Here is a 19,689-nt window from a genome sequence, read left to right as displayed (position 1 = left end):
ATAACAGGAGTGGAAGCCTGGGTGGAGTGCACTCGAGACAGCACGGGGGAGAGTATAGACTATTCTTTTTGGATTTTTGCAGCAAAGGAGAGCAAAGGTGCGGAAGGTGGGACAGCAAATGTTGGTGTAAAAAGTGAAGTCGAGAAGTTTCTTCTTTACGGTGGGCGGATAGCATAGTTGCGTAAGGATGGGAGTAATCCGTTTGGGGGGAAATGGATGCCATGAGAGAAAGACAGGAATTGGTAGAAGCAGTGTCTTCACTAAGGAAGAGGGTAAGCGATTTCATGCAAAAGAGGAAAGACCTGCTGTCGAGAGAAGCACGGATAGAGCATTGCTTTTCCCAGGGGCTCAGAGGTTTGAGGTGACTTGCCCAAGGTGGCAGAGCTGGGATTTGACACGGGCATCTGGCTCTAGAGCCTGGCTCTTCAGTGTCACGTGACTGTTTTCTGGCGACCCACTGAGTTGGTGAGGGAGAGCATGGGCTACAGACATAGAGCGAGGCACAGTGGGGAGATCCTCCAGGGAGGCTGGGCTCCGAGGGGCTGTCAGGGAGACCCAAGTGCCCAGTGCTCCTGGGCACCATGGGCTGGACCTGCCTCTCGTCCCAGTAATGGGCTCTCCCTGCAGGTATATGCTGGGAATGTTCTGTATGAGCACGAGATGCCCCCCGAGCCCTTCTGGGAGGCCCATGATGCCCTGGAGCTCCAGCTGTCCTCACCACCTGTCCCTGACATGGCCGCCACCCTTGCTGTGACTGTGTCTTTTGAAGCTACCTGTCCCCAGCGCCCCAGCCGCCTCTGGAAGAACAAAGGTGAACAGCATGGTGGGATGGCAACGTTGGGGGGGCTGGACACTGGGAGAGGCCCAGATAGGAGGGGACACAAGGCCAAGGTCAGCAGCTCATGTCAACTCCCAGGACCTTGTAAATTATAGGGAGGGTGGGCAGGTGGGGAGGCTTTGAGGTCAGAAGGAGGGACACGATCCTGGTCCTCCTGGGACCCTGAGCCCCAACCTGGGGTACCCGGTCTGAGGAGGGAGGGACAAACCTGGCCTTGGGGACCCTAATCTGAGGGTCCATGGCTCTCCCCTCAGTGGACGGGACCTTCATAGCCTGTGTCCCACCCCCAGGTCTCTGGGTCTCGGAAGGCCAGCGGGCCGAGATCACCACAGCCGCCCTCGATGCCTCCAACTTCCTGGCCAGCGTTCCGGCCCCCCGGCGCTCGGAGCACGATGTGCTCTTCCAGGTCACACAGTTCCCCCAGCGGGGCCAGCTGTGGGTGTCCGAGGAGCCCCTCCACATCGGGCGGCCCCACTTCCTGCAGTCTGAGCTGGCCGCAGGACAGCTTGTATACTCCCACGGCGGCGGGGGCACCCAGCAGGACGGCTTCCACTTCCGTGCCCACCTCCAGGGGCCCGCGGGGGCCTCCGTGGCGGGACCCCAAACCTCAGAGGCTTTCGCCATCACAGTGCGGGATGTGAACGAGCGGCCGCCGCAGCCGCAGACCTCCGTCCCGCTCCGGCTCACCCGGGGCTCCCGCAGCCCCATCTCCCGGGCCCAGCTGAGCGTGGTGGACCCAGACTCGGCTCCGGGGGAGATCGAGTACCAGGTGCAGCGGGCCCCCCACAATGGCTTCCTGAGCCTGGCAGGGGCCAGCCCGGGGCCTGTGACCTGCTTCACTCAGGCCGACGTGGATGCAGGGCGGCTGGCCTTTGTGGCCAATGGGAGCAGCATGGCGGGCATCTTCCAGCTGAGTGTGTCTGACGGGGCCAGCCCGCCCCTGCCCATGTCCCTGGCCGTGGACGTCTTGCCCTCGGCCATTGAGGTGCAGCTGCGGGCACCCCTAGAGGTGCCCCAAGCTTCAGGGCGCGCCTCCCTGAGCCGGCAGCAGCTCCGGGTGGTTTCCGATCGGGAGGAGGCAGACGCAGCCTACCGCCTCACCCAGGGGCCCCGGCATGGGCATCTCCTGGTGCACGGGCAGCCTGCCACGGCCTTCAGCCAGTTCCAGGTAGACCAGGGCGAAGTGCTCTTTGCTTTCACCAGCTTCTCCTCCTCTCACGACCAATTCAGCATCCTGGCACTGGCCAGGGGTGCCAACGCATCCGCCACGGTGAATGTCACCGTGAGGGCTCTGCTGCATGTGTGGACAGGTGGACCGTGGCCCCAGGGTGCCACCCTACGCCTGGACCCCACTGTCTTAGATGCGGGCGAGCTGGCCAACCGCACAGGCAGTGTGCCGCGTTTCCGGCTCCTGGCGGGACCCCGGCACGGCCGCGTGGTCCGCCTGCCCCGGACCAGGACAGAGCCCAGGGGCGGCCAGCTTGTGGAGCAGTTCACCCAGCAGGACCTTGAGGACGGGAGGCTGGGGCTGGAGGTGGGCAGGCCGGAGGGTAGCTCTCCTGGACCTGCAGGCGACAGTCTCACTCTGGAGCTGTGGGCCAGGGGTGTCCCTCCTGCCGTGGCCTCACTGGACTTTGCCACGGAGCCTTACAACGCAGCCCGGCCCTACAGAGTGGCCCTGCTCAGTCTGCCTGCTCGGACAGAAGCAGGGGAGCCAGGGAGCAGCACGCCCACTGGTGAGCCAGGCCTGGCGGCCTCCAGCCCCACGCCCACTGTGGCCAGGGGGCGCTTCCTGGGCTTTCTCGAGGCCAACATGTTCAGCATCATCGTCCCCGTGTGCCTGGTCCTCCTGCTCCTGGCACTCATCGTGCCTCTGCTCTTCTACCTCCGCAAACGCAACAAGATGGGCAAGCACAACGTCCAGGTGCTGACTGCCAAGCCCCGAAATGGCCTGGCCGGCGACACGGAGACCTTCCGCAAGGTGGAGCCAGGCCAGGCCATCCCCCTCACAGCGGTGCCTGGCCAGGGGGCCCCGCCGGGGGGGCAGCCTGACCCAGAGCTGCTGCAGTTCTGCCGGACATCCAACCCTGCCCTCAAGAACGGCCAGTACTGGGTGTGAGGCCTGGCCTGGGCCCAGATGCTGATGGGGCCAGAGACAGGCTTGCTCAGGCCCCGGCCCCAGAGAGCCCTGGGGACACCAGGGGTGGAGGGTGCTGAGAGGAAGCCCCAGGGGTCCGGGACCAAGTGGAGTCAAGAGCTGCAACCTCCCCAGCTCACTCTGAGCCAGGAGAACTGCAAGGGGCCAAGGGCAGAGGCAGGCTTGGAGTCAGTCCCCTGCCCTGGAGCTAGTGTGGGCTGTCAAAACCAGAGCCACTTCCTAGATGGTCAGGACTCTGGGTCCTGGGTCTGTGACCTTGGGTAAGTCACACCTGACCCAGGCTGCTAAGAAGGCAAGGAGAAGAAAGGGAAGGGAGGGACAGATGGGGATTCCTGGCTTTTCCGCTCCAAGCCAGGCCTCCCCTCATCTCTGCCCCAGGACTGAGAGGAAAACTCTTTCCCTTGGTTTTTTAGGGAGATGGTATTTCCTGGAGCAGAGGGCAGGAGGAGAGAGTCCTCCCACTCTCTAGAAGGCATAAGCCAGTGGAATAATGTATCCAGGGTGTAAGGTGGAGGGGTTGCTCTGGGATGGGTTTATTTAAGGGGCATTGCAAGGAAGCTATTTAGCAAGGTGCTGAGCTAGCCCAGACTGCTGGAGCCCCTGGGGTGAGGAATAGAGGAGGGTCTGAGGCCAGCTCATTCCCAGGGCCCCGCCTTGATGGGCTGATGGCTAGACAAGCATGGGTCTGTGGCCCCAGAGTGGGCTGGGCTGGGGAGCGGGCAGGGTCTCAGGCCATGGGCCCCCGCGGTGCCTGTGCTCCCCTGAGGACTGGGGCGGGTACTTGGGGACACTCGGCTCCATGGGGCCTGGATAAACGGTGCTTCTGGACAAGAGGTTCTGGACAGCCGTGTGTTGTTTGTCTGACCATGCACTGGGCCCTTGGCCACACGAGCCTGCACTCCACCAGTGTAGGCCATCCCGCCAGACCACAGCCACCAGGAGAGATGGGGCCCGAATTCCCACCTGTGGCCGCACCGCGCGGCTTGCAGGATCTCAGTTCCCTGACCAGGGATTGAACCCCGGGCCACAGCAGTGAAAGCCTGGAATCCTAACCACTAGGCCACCAGGGTCTGTTCCTCTCCATTCATCTCTCAAGAGGTTGGAGCAGCAAAGATGAGGAGGGAGGGGGACTTGGGGATCCCAAGGCTGGGGGCAGAGGGGCACCACCAGAGGTGCCTTCCCTCAGCTCCCTGGAGATTTTCACAAGGAAGATTTCTGCTGGTCTTTACCCTTCCAACAAGAGGACCAGGAGTGCTGCTTCTCAAAGGCAGAGCAGGCAGCATGGGTTCTGAAAGTCAGCTGTCCCCGTACCTGGCCCGAGAGTCCATCATGTGGTCAGCGATGGATCTGAAACACAGCATCCTCGGAAGGCCCTCGAGTTGCCGAGGAGCCACCACTCTCTGGTCCTTTCCCTCTAGAGGGCTTCCCTGGGTCATGGGCAATGGAGACAGATTCTGGGTCCCAGGGAATACCCCAAGCCCCGGAAGCAGGTTGACGTCCTCAGAAGAAAAGCAGCTGGAGAGCTGTCTGTGCTCTGGGGGGAGGGGGGAGGGGTGGCTGAGGCCTGAGCACAGCTGCACTGGGGGTGGAGAGCACCGGCCAGCTGAGCGGCATCACCTATCCCTTGTGCTCGACATCTGTAACACCTGAACCGAGAGTTAGGGCAAGAGAGGAGATTCCCTCTCCCCGTGGTGCTGCCCCTGGACCACCCCTCCCCACAATGCCTTTCGCATTTCAGCATCCAGCCTCCTAGAGCCTCCCCCACGCTCAGAAGTTTCGGGGAGGAAACCCAGCATCCTGGTAGATCCCTGCCAGAAGGGCCCCCAGAGAACCAAGAGGGGATTGAGGAAGAGGAGAAGAGGCTTGTCCAGAGTCTTACACAGCAAGGCAACCAGAGAGTAGACCAGACCCCTGAGGCACAGCCAACTCCTGTTGCCACACTGAAAGCCTCCCCCTCGTGGAACGTGGCCAGGACCCACGTTCTGGGTCCTGGAGGGCTCTGCAGAGATCCCTCCATACCCAGAGCTCGCGATCCTGGCCCCAGCTTCCTTTACAAGCCTGGTCTCTCCAGCACACCCCAGGCCAGCCTCAACCAGAGGCCCTGCCCAGGGCATCTCCACGCCACACCCCACACTCTGCCCAGCTTCTCCCGGGAGCTCAAGGCCGCATCCTCAGGGCCCTGATATCTGGGGCCGGTCTCCACCCAGGGCGACGACCAGTTTCCCGGGGAGAGTAAGCCGAGAAGAGGGTGACAGACCTGCCAGGCAGGATCTGGCCTCAGCTCAGGTTTCTCCAGAGGCCTGATGACACCCTCTCTGTTCACATGGCCTGGCCTGGCCTGTCCCCGGTGACCTGGCGCGGGCTGACACTGATCCGGCCCCCCCAAGCCTGGGCTGGACAGTGGGCGGGACCTGGGAGAGGGTCTTTCACTGGGACACCAACCTCAGAACCCATTCTAAATGCGGGGCCTCAATTTATTAGGTAAATACCTTGCAGATTTCAGATATACACCCCAGGCTTAAGGAGGTTGCTACCCACCTTACAAAATAACTCACCATTCGTTCCTTTAAGGAGCTGGTTCCTCCCAGGCACTGAGGATAGGAGCCAACCTATGCACAAGTGCTCAGGAATGTCCAGGAAACTCTGACCCTCTTACACACACACACACACACACACACACACACACACACACACACGTGCTCACAGCTGTGCACTTACAGACCTTCAGAAACAACACAGAGATACATACTTTCCTGTGTCATTCATAGGCGCACACACACAGGTGCACATACAAACCTCAGAGTTAAGTGCTCCTTGCCTACGGCCTTCCCACAGTCCCAGGAGTTGGCCACATTGAGCCAAGGGCCAGGATGTCCTGCCCATCACCAGACCCAAGTTGACATCAGCAGAGCTGGGAAGTGACCCCAGAGTAAGAAGGATGGTGAAGGGGGTGTGGGGAACAGAGTAGGGGTTGCCAGAGGAGCCCAGATCCCCAGGTCCCCAGCTTGGAAACCCTGCCCACCACCCTAAATGGTTTAGCCTCATGGGTGCTAAAGATGGGGTTCCTTTTGAGCCCCTCTCCTCATGCTATGAGCTGGCCCTTTAAGTGGAGTTGCTATGGCAGCTGTGGAACAATTGTCCTCCAATAGGAAGCAAGAGGAATGGTCCTCCTCCTCCTACGCCCCCTCCCAACCAACCACTTCTGACCAGTGGGAACTGCCAGCGGTGCTAGCATCTTCCTCTGGGCCCTGAAGATTCCAGATTTTAAACGGATAGAGGTACCTGGGCAGCCCCCCAAGAATTCTCTCTTCGGGTCTCCTGTTCTCCTGGGTTTTGGGGGGTTTTGGGGGGGGGGTTTGCTGTCAGTGGCTTTTATTGGAGTTGGGCACGGTTCCTGCCCTCGTGGGGCTCACAGTCTGGTGGGAGGGACGGGTGTGCAGACAGGAAGTTACGACACAGGGCAGTTTGGCATGGAGCAAGCATGGGGCTCTGTGTGAGCAGCTGTCCCTACTCTTATCCAAGAGGAACACAGGGAGTTCATGCAGCGCCATCAGTCATCTAACCACCATGATAACACAGCTGCCCTTCCTGTCCTGAGGGCTCCTCCGGCCGGGCACCACACCTTTGGTCACTGGGTCCTGATGCTGCTGCCACTGGATGTGTTAGGGGTATACATAGCATCCAGGCTATCCTCCGAAGGGTGCTGCAGCACCTGGGGTTGGCAGCAGTGGGGAGCTCATACTGCCCGGGGCCGAGGAGTCAGAGTTTGCAGAACTTGGAGGCCACGCTGTGCTCGCTGGAGAGATGGGGTACACGGATGATGTCACAAGTGAGGGAGCCCCGCAAGTGAGTGGAGCCAAGATGGAGGCCAGACGTGCTGGACCCCTCTCTCTACAGCCCCTGTCCCATCCCGGGTCCTCTCATAGTTAATGCCATCCCTGGGTAGTTACCGCTAGGATTAGTCAGGCATTTTTGGCAAGGGCATTTGGTGCCAAAAATGCTGTGGGAGATGCAGATAGAAATTTACCTGGCCCTTCCTGAAGAACCCCAGACATGCCAATGAGTAACTACCACACCATGTACACCCTAACCCAGCGGCATGAGCTCGCTGGTGCGGGGAAGCCCAGAGTAGGAGGGCAGCTGGCTCTGGCTGCTTCCTTCTCTCCTTACAGAGTGTCGGGCCTTTCCGTGGAAGGAGCAGCAGGGGCTAACGTCAAGCATGACCAACCTACCTCCTGCTCACATTTCCATTCTCAGTGCAATGAGGTACAGTATTTAACTGATAGCTGCTGTCCTCATAAAACATGCCAACTCCTCAGAGAGCCCCCTGTGGCCACCAGGATAACTGGTGGGCTGTGCTTCACATTTCAGATGTCCTAAGAGCCCCTAAAGACAGGAGCAGCCCTTGGTTACGTCAACCAGTGGCCAAGAAGGAATTTTCTACCCAAACTCAGCCTCAGCTGGGAGCTGGAAGAGCTCCCCGGGTCCCCAACACGGCGACTGCCAGCTCTGGCAGCCCAGAGCCTAGAGCTAAACCCAAGGCTTCCTTCTGATGCCTTGTAAGTTCACAGAGGGCTCAAGTGTCAGTCCTGAAGCCCAAATTAGACGGGTTGTCTAAGTCCTTGAAGCAGAGGAGGGTGAGGCCAGCAGCCAGGTCCGATCCAGTGGGGAGGGTCTGCAGGGAGTTGTCCACTCCCACCCTTACCTCCCAAAGACAGGTCCCTGGACAGTGCAGCAGCTCCCTGCGCCCTGCCTTCTGCAATCCAGCTGGTCTTTCCCTCCCGGGCCCCTCCCTGCCTGCAGAGGGAGGGACTAAGGGAGGGGTCCAGCCAAGGTCACTAGTCAGTGCATTGGGTCTCCCCCAGGGCAGAGCAACAGCAGCAGAGGAGTGGAGAAGCTGCTGTCCGGCCCAGGCCTGATCAAGAAGGGAAGACGGGCCTCCCAGAGCTCTCTATCCTGCAGAGGGTGTGGAGCAAGAGAGGCTGGACGGAGGCTGCCAAGCTGTCCCTTCTGCCCCCCAAAACAAATGCTGGCTGTGACCCCCAGCCTATGTGCTGCCCTGGTACTGGGAGTGCCTTTGGGGCACCCAACTCCCCTCCCCTCCAAGGTTGCTGAGGCCCCCAAGCCTGGCGAAGGCCTCAGCCCTCTGCACCTTGTAGTAAACATAGTTCAGGGCCTCCCTGGTGGCGCAGTGGTTGAGAGTCCGCCTGCCAATGCAGGGGACACGGGTTCGTGCCCCGGTCCAGGAAGATCCCACATGCCGCGGAGCGGCTGGGCCCGTGAGCCATGGCCGCTGAGCCTGTGCGTCCAGAGCCTGTGCTCCGCAACGGGAGAGACCACAACGGTAAGAAGCCCGCGTACCGCAAAAAAAAAAAAAAAAAAAAAAAAGTAAAATAAAATGAAAAAACATAGTTCAATGCTGTGTGCTCCCTTGGGTCAGTGTCCAGCCAGCCCAGTGCTAGGCATGGAGAGATGACTGGGAAACACCTATTGCCAGAATGTATCCCCTTCTTTCCCGCAGGCCTGGAAGGTCTCTAACCACCAGTCCCACCCAGACTTCCTTTCCCGGCTTCTCTCATCCCCCAGGAGGGCAGGCGAGGCTCCCTACTGCTGCTCTGGCCCCCATCCAGAGCCCAGGCAGACGTCAAGTTTCTAAGGAGCCTGTTTGACTCTGTCCCTTCTCGCTTCTCTGTCTCTCCACGCCCACCCATGGCTCCCTCCCATCCAGACACCTGGGGTCTATCTGCTCCGAACCTCATGGGCAGAACATTTTGACCACATCAAATGTGGAAGCCCACCACAGAGTCAAAGTGGATTAAATAGGGCAGGAGCGGGGAGACCTCCCAGAACCCCTCCTACTCAGATTCTCCCTGCTTCTCCAGCCCCTTCTCAGAACGCCCTGTGCCAGCTGGTTTAACCACCTGATCCCAGCCTCTGTGGGCAAGGAGTAGAGCAGAGCCAAGGGTGGCCCCCCTCTCCCCTACCCACGGGACCCCCTGCACTCAACTTGGGAGCTTGGAGTCCCAACCTTAGAGGAGTGACTTGCCACCATCACACAGCAATTCACCGGCAGAGCTGGGCCTCCTGGAGGCTCAGAACCCCTCCAGATGCCAAGGATGTGTCTCTCAGCAGTGGGATTCCTGGCACCCGGAAAGGCATCGGGGCAAGTGCAGGTGGGCCAGGGCTGCCAGACATATTGGCCAGGACAGAGACCTCCAAGAACCAGAGAGCGGCAAGGGGAGCCCTGCTAGGTCTTGTTGGGGAAGGTGGAGTCTGTTGTAAAGGGCTGTTGAGCAAGCAGGAGGGTAGGCGAGGCTGGCAGAGCCTGGGCACTCCTGGAAGGCGGTGACTCAGGCCGGAAGGGCCCTTTCTGAGTCAGCCCTGCTAAAAGGTTGCCTTGTGGGGGTGGCACCTGGACAGGTGGCTGGCGCAGGGCCTGGGGACTCCAAGAAGGTTCCAGGTCTCAGCACCTTAGCCCTTGCGCCCCATGATCTGCCCTGAGAACCTCAGAGTCTGGCGACAGAACACATGAACTGAAGGAGGGAGGGCAGAGGCCGTGACTGCGTCTGCCCAATGAACTTGTACAAGTCCACCCACCTGTTTGAACTCATGATGGGATAATTGACCCTAGAGAGGATGGAGCCAGGCCTGGGGGAGCAGGCTGCCTGCTTTCTGCCTAGAACCCCACTTCTTCATTTCTGCCCCATTTCCTGTCCCTACTGGCAGCCATGGGATGTGGCTAGCTAGAGGCCCAGGCCAGCGCCCACTCCTCTGCCTGAGTTAGGACCTATCAAAACAGAGCAACTGGGGGCTTCCCTGGTGGCACAGTGGTTGAGAGTCCGCCTGCCGATGCAGGGGACACGGGTTCGTGCCCCGGTCCAGGAGGATCCCACATGCTGCAGAGCAACTAAGCCCATGCGCCACAACTACTGAGCCAGCATGCCACAACTACTGAAGCCCGCGCGCCTAGAGCCTGTGTTCCGCAACGAGAAGCCACCGCAATGAGAAGTCCGCGCACCGCAATGAAGAGTTGCCCCGCTCACCGCAACTAGAGAAAGCCCGCGCGCAGCAACGAAGACCCAATGCAGCCAAAAATAAATAAATAAACGAATTTATTTTTTAAAAAGCAGAGCAACTGCCCAAGGCTTCTTCTTTATAGCTTCTTCTTTATAGCTTTGCTATAGCAAAGCTCTTAGAACAGCACCAGGCACATAGTAAACACTCAGTAAACGTTGACCATTGTGACGAGTTGCTGTTATAAGAGCAGCTGTTACTGAACAGCCTAGCGTGGGTCTGGTATGTTGTAGGTGCTTCACAAATGTTCAAAGTTGGGGTTATTGTTATTTTTATAATTTATTGCAGGCATCACGGTGCCTGGCGCATAGTAGGTGCTGAACAAATGTTCAGTCTTCCTGGAAGGCCAAATGCAAGCATCCCCCAGGTGGAGAAGAGGGACATGGAGACACTCTGCTTTGCTGGCTTGGGCAGGGAGAGTGAGGTGTACAGCAAGGGGTCAAGTTTTGGGTAGGAGAAGCCAGCAGCCCCACTCTGACCTCCTCCCTTCACCCCCGCCCCACTGATTCAGAGGACCTCCCTGAGGCTGTAGGGGGCGACCATCTGGCTACCTTGGAAGAGGCTTGGCTCCAGGGACCCAAGAGGGAGGAGGCCCACTGGAACCTGCCTGCCCGGGGGGAGGAGGGCAGGGTGGTGGGGTGAACTCAGGGGGGTCCAGAGCTCCAGGGCCTCCTGGAAGAGGAGCCTAGGCTGTGCCCTGAAGAACAGGGAGTGCTGAGGCTAAGGCAGAGCTTGTGGAGGGAAGAAGATGATGCAGAGCCTGAGCGAGGAGGCGATGGACCCTGGGGCAGACAGGGCTCTGGGGACCAGACTGAGGGACACTCCTGTGGAAGCCGGGTCTGAGTGGAAGCAGCCCCCAGGAGTAAACTGGTGCTAGGCTGGAAGCACTTCTTCCCACTGCCCACCTCCCAGGGTCAACCCCTTACAGTGCAGAACTGGGGTGGGGAATGGGGGGCTCTGAGCCCTGGACCAGAACTCGGCACCCAGTTGCCCCCAGTTTGAGTGGCCTCAGTTGCCCAACTACCCAGGAGTCACCCGAGGAGCCTTAGGAGTTGGCCAGGATGGGATACCACTACCCCTCATACATGCCTACTCAACACCCCACCCAGCTGATGCCCAACAGGGCAGGTCGCACTGCCAGGGAGGAAGGGGGCTGCCTGCTCTGCCGGCTGGGAACAGCACAGCCTCCTGCTATGCTGTGTGTGGAGAACAGGGAGGGGCTCTCCGGGCCACCTTGGCCTGGAACCCAGCCCTCCAGAGCGGGGGTGGGGGGGCGGGGTCTGATGCGTATCCCCTTCCCACCCTTTCACACCCCATGCCTTGCTGGGAAAGAGGGAAATGCTCCCCAGAGCGAGTCACTGGGTCCTGGGCGGTGTGGTAGATGACTCCAGGGAGGAAGCATGCATTCAGCCACCAGCTGCCGCGGCAACACACACGTATGCACACACACACGCATATTCAAGGGACTGCCACATGCGGCCACGCACACAGGCACGTGCAGATTCACTCCCTGACAGCAGCCGACCTGTGCAAACCAGAACCCACACACAGCCCCTCCCCAGAGACCTGAGACACAGCCGTGTAGACATCCCGGGTCACTGGCTATGAGCCAGGCACCGTGCTGGGCACTGGGAATAGAGCACCGGGCAAGACAGAGTACCACCAGCTCCCTGGTAGGCTGCCCTCTAACAAACAGAAACATTTAAAATCTAACTCTTGCACTGAAGTATTTGCACAGGAGGTTGTGTGGTGCTAGAGTTTCCTGGAAGCAAGTGTTATGGGGGAGTAAGATACTGGCCCAGGATTGGTAAGTGTTGAAGCTGAGGTGTGGACACACAGGGATCCGTTATATTAGCTTCTCTATTTTTGTATATGTTTGAAACTCTCCAAAATAAAAAGTTAAATACATACACATATATAATTGGCAATTGATAGAAAGTAAAATGAAGAAAAATAAGGCAGGGTAAAGGGACAGAAGGCAAGAACTAAGAAGTTAAGGAAGGCTTCTCCAAGGAGGTGACATTTTAAGAAAAGACTTGAATCGACTGAGGTTCAAACCACACAGACATCTGGGCGGAAGAACATTCCAGACAGAGGGGACCAACAAAGGCAAAGGCCCTGAGGTGCAACAAGCTTGGCATATGTAAGAAATAGCAGTAAGTCTGGAATTCTGTGACCTAAAGGAACAGGGTTCCAAAGTGAGATCAGAGGCCCTCGTGGGCTGAGGTAGGAGTTTGGAATCTGGCCTAAGAATGGCAGGGTGTCCTGGAGGTTGAAAGCACAGGACAGACATGATTTGATTTAGAATATGGTCTTAAAAGATCACTCTGGCTCCTGTTAGACCATCAGGGAACGGGAGAGAGCAGAAGAAAGCTTGGAGACTGCTGCAGTAGTCCAGGCAGGCGTGGCGGTGGTTTGAGCCTCACGGTGAGATGGTGAGACAGGTCAGATGTGGGATCTCTTTTGAGGAGCTAACAGGGCTTTGCTCACAGCTGGCTATGGAGCGAGAGATAGAGAGGAGCTAAGCATGATTCCAAAGCAGGACCAGAGCTTCGAGGTCAGGGGTGTCGCCTTTTCCAGGCAGGGACATGGAAAGTCATGTGCAGCCAGATGACTGCAAGCAAAGAGCGTCCCCGTGGGGACCTACACACGGGCACAGGAGCGCACACCGGCCGGCCCCCAGCGAACACACAGGAGGATGCACACACTCCGGGACACCAGGCACAGGCACAGACACATCGCCCCACCTCGGCCTGCCCCACGTGGAAGCCCCAGGACCAGAGCCCACACCCTCCCCAACTCAGCCTCGGCACTCGCAGGATCCCCAGTCCTAGCATTTCCCTCCCAGCTCTCACTCCCATCCCCCATATTGGCCCCTTGAACACGGAGGCTCCTGACTCACTCTCTTCCTTCCCCAGAATCCTGCCTCTGACCCCAGCTCCCTGCCCTTGGCCTCCTCTGTCCAGCCGCCTCCACCGCAGCCAGATCCTGCTCGCACACCCCAGCCTGAGGCCCTACAGAAAATTAGCATCGCATATTTGCTCGATGCTTTCTATGGGCCAAGCCCTCCGCCCTTCCACCTGCTGCCTTGAAGGCACGCAGCCCCCTCCACCCAACGCCCACCAGCTACCCCCACCGCCCCTCTCCCCTCAATGCCCGGCACTCCTGCAGTCGCTCTGCAGCAGGACGGTTGCCCCCACCCTGCCCAGCCTGCCAGCCTTGGAAGGGTGGCCTGGTGCAGTGGGAACAGCACAGCTCTGTGTCCAGGCAGGATCAGCCCTACCACTGAGCAGCTGCACGATCTCACACAGGTGACTCAGTGCCCCTGAGTCTCCGTGTGCTGTAAAATATTGGCAGTAGCTCTCGCCTTCCAGACCGTTGTGACCAGTGACTAACTCATGGGAGGTACTTAGCCCAGTGCCCAGCACAGAGCAGCACACGGTCGCTGTTGCGCACTCGGGCCCAGCCCTGACATCCACCCCCCGTGTGGCCTCAGAGGGCTCATCCAATCAGTTTTCTCACTCATTTAGTCGGGTAACAATATTCTTGGCCCTGCCTCTCTCAAGTGCTGCTCAGAGGCTGGTAATCCCAGCTACTCCCTACTGGGCACTTGCTATGTGCTCGTATAACCCTCCTAACAGCCATCTGGAACTCCTGTTATAAATGGAGAAACGGAAGCATGGAACAGTTAAGAAACATCCCTAAAACAAGCAGGTGTAGAGAGGATTTGCACTCAGGCGCAGCCACTCGGGTCCTGCCTCTGAGGGTGGAGGGAAAGGGGCTTTGCTGTCTGGGGGGCAGCAAAGGCTGTCTGCTGGAGCCTCATTCTACCCTCACTCAGAGCACTGCTTCCAAAATGGCAACAAAGGGAATAAGGTCAGCCTGGAAGAGGCTCCAGGTGCCTCCAGGCTCCAGCCAGCCTCCAGCTCCTACCTCAGGCATCAGCCATTTGCCTCCCAACACGGGTGGCCCAGGCCTGCGTACCACTCACAACGGCTCGGTTACTCTACACGTCCCTCACTGGGCCCCATTTCCTGGCCTGCAAAATGATGTTGATAATCTCTTGCATACAGGGTGGTTGTGCAATACTGGCCATCCAGTGTCCACCACAGTGCCACTTGCACTGGGGGAGGTAGAAGCCCCAGCGGCTGGAGATCCAGGGGGATTGGAGACTTGGACCCCTTCCCAGGTAGAACCAGACCCCAGGAGACACAGGGTTACACAGGGTAAGCAGCCTCCCAGAGCGCCTTGTGCTTGAGCGTGCGGTGGAGGCTGTGGAATGATTGTGCCAGCCCCTTGAGGTTCCCTGAGGCCCACAGGGGCAATTGAGGGAATCTGGAGTGCCCCAAACTGAGAAAGGGCCAGACCCACAGAGGCTTAAGGGTGGGGATCAAAGGAGCAGGTGGTGGGAAGGCAGGAGGTAGGGGAAAATGACCAAAGGGTCCAATGCTAACCTAGGACCATGGTGGGCACCACAGGCCCAGTGCCAGGGTCCAGGAGCCCTGCGAGAACCCACAACAATGTTTGCAGCCAAGGGGTAAAAAAAGTAGCAGAACACCAAAAGGCAAAAGAAAGAAAAGACAAAAATCAAAATGAAGAAAATTTAATTAAATTATCTACAAGACATTGTCAAGTAATTAACAGAACCCAGCTCAAGTAGGTATATGTGAACGACCTTTAATGTGGAATGCCGGCAAATTTTCGTGAGTGATAGGATGAGGGAATTCAGCTTCTAAAATTCAAGGGGCCAGGGGCCTGCGTAGGGTCTTCAAATGTACCATCCCCAAAACTTACATGCCTCCCTGGGGAAGGGAGGGGTCCCCAAATTGATGTCAGATTACTTTTCTGTCAGGTGGGTTAATGAGAAAGCAAAAGAGAAAGTCAGGTCAGTCACAGGAAAGTGAAGTGATGTTCCTCGCACACGTTCATTTGTAATCGGAGACCCTGAGTCACTGCGGACGCCACTGTGCAATGCTGCCCTCAGCCTCTTCACCCCTGGGGGGCTGGCGGGACTCACCGGACCCTCAAAGCCCCTGCACATTTCAGCAGTTGGTTTGCCAGCCTCCCATTCTTTCACAACTCTGGAGCGAAGATCTGCTACCCCTTCTTCCTCCAGACCTACGTGAGTTAATCAAGGTGACTTTAGGGAATGAAGCCAGAGAGCTGGGCTCAAGTCCAGCCCCACCTCGGCCCCACCGTGTGATCCTAAGCAGTTCCCATCCTCCCTCGGGCCAAGCCTCAGTCTCTCTGTCTGTGAAATGGAATAATAATGCCTACCAGGGCTGCCATGCGGACCAAGGAGGCCGCAGCTGTGTGAGACACTGCTTTTTAAACAGATTGGACTGCATCGGGACTTGACTCACAAAACAAAACCAAAGGAAAAAAGCTTTGTTGAACCCGGGAGTGGGGTTTCACAATCGACCCTTCTGAGCTATGTCTGGGGAGGTGAATTTTTATGTTTCCTCATGGTCTTTTCGCCAGGGTTCACCATCTCCTCTTGCCCCAAACAGCGTAAGGAGGTACCAGAGCCGCAGTGGTGGGGAAGCAGATTGGGGTGGGTTGGGGGTGGGTGAGGGAGCCAAGCTGGCTTGGCTCCTGGAGGACTGAGTCAGCGGGCAGGCAGGCAGGGCGGGCCCAGTCCTCGAAGGCTTGGGGAGGAGATGGTGCAGGAATGTTCCTCCCGCCCAGGCCTGGGCCCTGCCCACCACATTCTGGCTCCTGCTCTCTGATGCTGCAGCCTCAGCTCTGGCTCCGAAGATGGGAGATGCTTAGAGCTTTGTTGAGTAGGTTCAGCCAGGGGCCTTCAGAGGCAGTCTGGCCCTGGGGACTGACCCAGGGGTGGGCAAGGCCAGGCCAGAGCCTGATGGGAATTGGGCTCTGACCCTAGAGCAGACCCCCGCCCCACTGGGTGATGCAGCCAAACGCCACCGCTCCCTAAACCCCAAGTTTCCCGTCTCTGCAATGAGGAACTGAACTTGGTGGTGTCAGATGAGGGATGATCGCGGCTGGCTCCCCCAGGAGGCGGTGCAGGTGGAGTCCAAGAGCATCTACATCTGTGACACACTGGCCATGTGCATGTGTGACTTCACGGCCGCGTGTGTCTGAGTGTGTGTGTCGCTATGTGAGTGTATGACCGTGCACAGTACTATGGTATGGCTGTGAGTGACGACGTGGCTGAGACTGACAACATGTATGTGGGCGTGGACGAGCGTGGACGTGGCTGTGAAGGTGTGACAGTCTGTGGCACTGTGGCTGGGAGTGCAGTTGTGCAAGCACATGACCGTGCATACGTGTGTGAGTGTGGAGCCTGGTGTGACCTGTGTGCCGCACGCAGGTTGTGTGGCTCTGTCTGCTTTGGGTTGGGCAACTGCGTCTGTGACCAGGCCTGGCTCTGCTACAGCCGTGGCACAGCTGTGGCATGGTGGTTCATGGCACTCCTGTGTCCAGGAAGCAATAGGATGCAGAATCTGAGGGCTGCCTCCATCCCCAACCCCCATATGTGGCCACAAAGCAGACTCCTTTCCTGGGCTGGGCCAAGACTGGGGATCAGAGGTCCCCCACCCCCCAGCTCCAGGTCCTGGTAGTTGCCCAGGGCAGAAAGAGAAGCCTTGTTTTCCACCCGCCTCAGGGAGGAAACTGGAGGCAGCTGGGCTCAGCTCAGTCTGGAACATCTGCCTGGCATGAGACTGAGGCCAGCCCGCAGGCCCAGCCACCACCAGGATACCCCCACACACACACTGGTCCCCAGTCCCCTGCCGAAAGAGGCTCCGGCCAGCCCAGACAAATCTCAAATTCCCCCAACACTCAAACCCACACAGAGATAGAAAGAAACCAGAGAGAAGGGCTGTGACGTCCTCACTTCCCATCACATGTATGTCTGTCCCTGCCTAGAGCCCTCAGGATGCCTGGAGGAGGACTGGCCCATCCCCAGACTTCACGTTCTGATGCTTTTCCTAGGCACAAGCCCCTCCTGAGAAAAGCGTCAGACCAACCTCTCACCCGGAGGATGGAAGGCATGGGAGGTGGCCCCCCGCTCAAGAAAGAGACACAAGAGGGCAATACTATTCCCAGGGCAAGAAGAGTGAACAGGGGACTTTCCAGGCACTGTGTGTTGAGAAGAGCATTCCCACCGCCCCAGAGCTGACTGGGCCTGGGAAGGAGACCCCCACCGCTCTGCCCATGGTCAGAGCGCTCACTGCAGAAGGCCGCAGTGAGGTTGGAGTGGGGAAGAGGTTAAGGGTGGGAAGGTCCTCGTATGTGTTGGAAAATGAACGAAGGAGGGCAGGGAGGAGAGAAAGGAAAATTCCACAGAAAGTCCCAAATCTGACCTAATTTTGACCCAGGGCCAGGGGCCCATTCCAGAAGTTCCTCTGAGGACTCTCTGCCCTGAACAGGGAGCCTCTGCTGCCCCTTCCCCACTGCACCTGCCACCCCTTACTCTACCTCACTGCCATGAGCTCCTCTGCCCCCAGCCCGGCCAAAGCCTCCCCTGATGTCCAGACCCCAGCAGCCCTCCCTCCACCAAGTCCCCATTGCCCCAAGAGAACCGCGGCCCCCCAGCCCTCCTCTTTCCCGTGTGCAAACAGATTCCTGTTCATCCTGCCTGGGACACCCCCAAGGGCACGGCTGGGGGGTCCACCTCAGTTTCCAACTGGGCAGCCACAGCAGGCCTGGGCAGCCTGGACTGGACGGCTTGGGGAAGGACACAGGTTCTGAGACCCACCCCCTCCCCTGGACTGGGGCTTTCCTGGGGGCAAGGCTGGGACATGCCCTCCCGGGGAGAGGAACCCCCTATCGATTAGACTGTCCCTTCCTCACGTGACCTTCAGTCCTAGATCACAGAGCAGCAGAGCCAAACCCCTGGCAAGACTCCACCCATTTGAGAGATGAGGACAGTGAGGTCTGGGAAGGGTATGCATCCAGCTGGGGTCCAGGGCCACCCAGAGGTACCCAGCTAGCTCCTGCCTCCAGCACCGTCCTCCCCCCAGCTTCTGAGGTTCTGGGGTAAATGTTGTGCCCATCACGACCTCAGAATCTGGTCCAATCGCTCCCAGGGACAATTAGGGCTGTATCCTTCCCCACCCCCTCATCCCCCGCTGGGATCCAAATAAGGAGTCATATTTTTGTTATCTTAACTGTAAAAGGTTTATCAAGAAAACAAGAAAGAAAGAAGATTGAAGCAGCAGCAGCCAGGAACAGCCATGACCTCCTGGGGGGGGCCAGCAGTGGCACCTGTCAGTTCCCCCAACCCACTGCTGGACCACGCGCTGGCCTGGGGGTGTGGGGGGAGCCCCCTCGAGGATGTAAACATGGGTGGGAGACAGCACAATCCCACCAGGACCTGAACCGGCATCACAGTGAGGCTGGCTGTGGGCAGGTGGGCCGAGGGTCCCTGGGGTGGTGGGTAAGTTGGCCCCTGGGAGCCTGAGGCCCAAGCCTGCTTGGAGTGTGGGAGCTATTGCTGGTGAACTCAAATACCCGGTAACTTCTGGTTGTCCCCTCCAGAAAGGTGCCACCAGGGTCCTGGGATCCGAGGCTTGTCTTAGCACCTTGAGCCCAGGGCAAAGATGCTGCATGGTCCCCTAACCAAGGGGTGAGGGAGCTCAGCTGGTGAAGGGGAGTCAGGAGGGAGTTGGCCTGCAGCCCCTCCTGTGGGCGGGGGGGGGGGGCGGGGACAGGGGCATGGGAGCAAGGCAGATCCCTCCCCTCTGTCACACAAGGGGACACCACTGAGGGGTGCACCAGACTTGCTTGGGAGGGGCTTCCCTGGTGGCGCAGTGGTTGGGAGTCCGCCTGCCGATGCGGGGGGCGCGGGTTCGTGCCCCTGTCCGGGAGGATCCCGTGTGCCGCGGAGTGGCTAGGCCCGTGAGCCGTGGCCGCTGGGCCTGCGCGTCCGGGGCCTGTGCTCCGTGGCAGGAGAGGCCACGGCAGTGAGGGGCACGTGTACCACAAAAACAAACAAATAAACAAAAAACTTGCTTGGGAAAGGTAGAGGAGAGAAGACGGGGTCTTTCCATGCCTCCACAGCCTCGCCCATGCTGTTCTTCTCCTCTGAATGCCCTCCCCACCTACTGTCCCCACTTACTGTCCAGCAGGTCCTTGTCATTCTTCAAGACACTACGCCATGGAGTCATCCCTAACTGGCAGAACGAGTGGTCCCTTCTGCGAGCTATTTACCATCAATCTTTCTGTACTGCCCCTGCCTGTTTCTGGGTCTGACCCCCACCTCAACTGGGGACTCCCCAAGAGCAGGCGTGTCGCAGCCCTGGATGCCCAGTGTCTGACCCGGGGCCGCAGCAGGCCTGCGCGTCTGCTGAATGAACGAGGGGATGGTGGCCAGGTGAGCGAGCGCTATAGGCTCTAGGGGAGGCTAAGACCCTGGCCTGACCTCAAGTGACTGACCAGCAGCCCAGGCCTTGGCCTGGAGGGCTTCTGGCCCCATCCTCACCCCTGCTGTGCCCCTATCTCTAAGGGGTGGGGGACTTCCCCAGGGATATCCATGACTCCTCCAAAGCCCACCCCTGACCAGCCAGGCACTGCTGGTGTGGGAAGGTCTGGAGGGCAGCATGCATCGCAGCCACCAGGCCCCAGGGGCGGGGAGAGGACCAGGGACACGTGG

At 58.9% G+C, this 19,689-nt stretch overlaps 1 protein-coding gene across 1 annotated transcript in view; it reads left to right on the top strand.

Moving 5' to 3' along the window:
• The window catches only part of CSPG4 (chondroitin sulfate proteoglycan 4), a gene marked incomplete at both ends in the record, with an annotated part of 34,410 nt that extends 31,453 nt beyond the window's left edge, over positions 1–2,957 (top strand). Inside the window, 2 exons of the mRNA XM_082839979.1 lie at positions 628–811; positions 1,129–2,957. Of these exons, the coding sequence (XP_082696105.1) occupies positions 628–811; positions 1,129–2,957 (2,013 nt within the window). The remainder of the gene's footprint in view (positions 1–627; positions 812–1,128) is intronic.
• Positions 2,958–19,689: the final 16,732 nt, after the last annotated feature.

The sequence above is a fragment of the Leucopleurus acutus genome (genome assembly GCF_964270905.1).
Source record: "Leucopleurus acutus genome assembly, chromosome: 1".
NCBI lineage: Eukaryota > Metazoa > Chordata > Mammalia > Artiodactyla > Delphinidae > Leucopleurus > Leucopleurus acutus.
The sequence above is the reverse complement of the archived record's forward strand: the minus strand, read 5'-3'. Positions and strand labels throughout refer to the sequence as shown.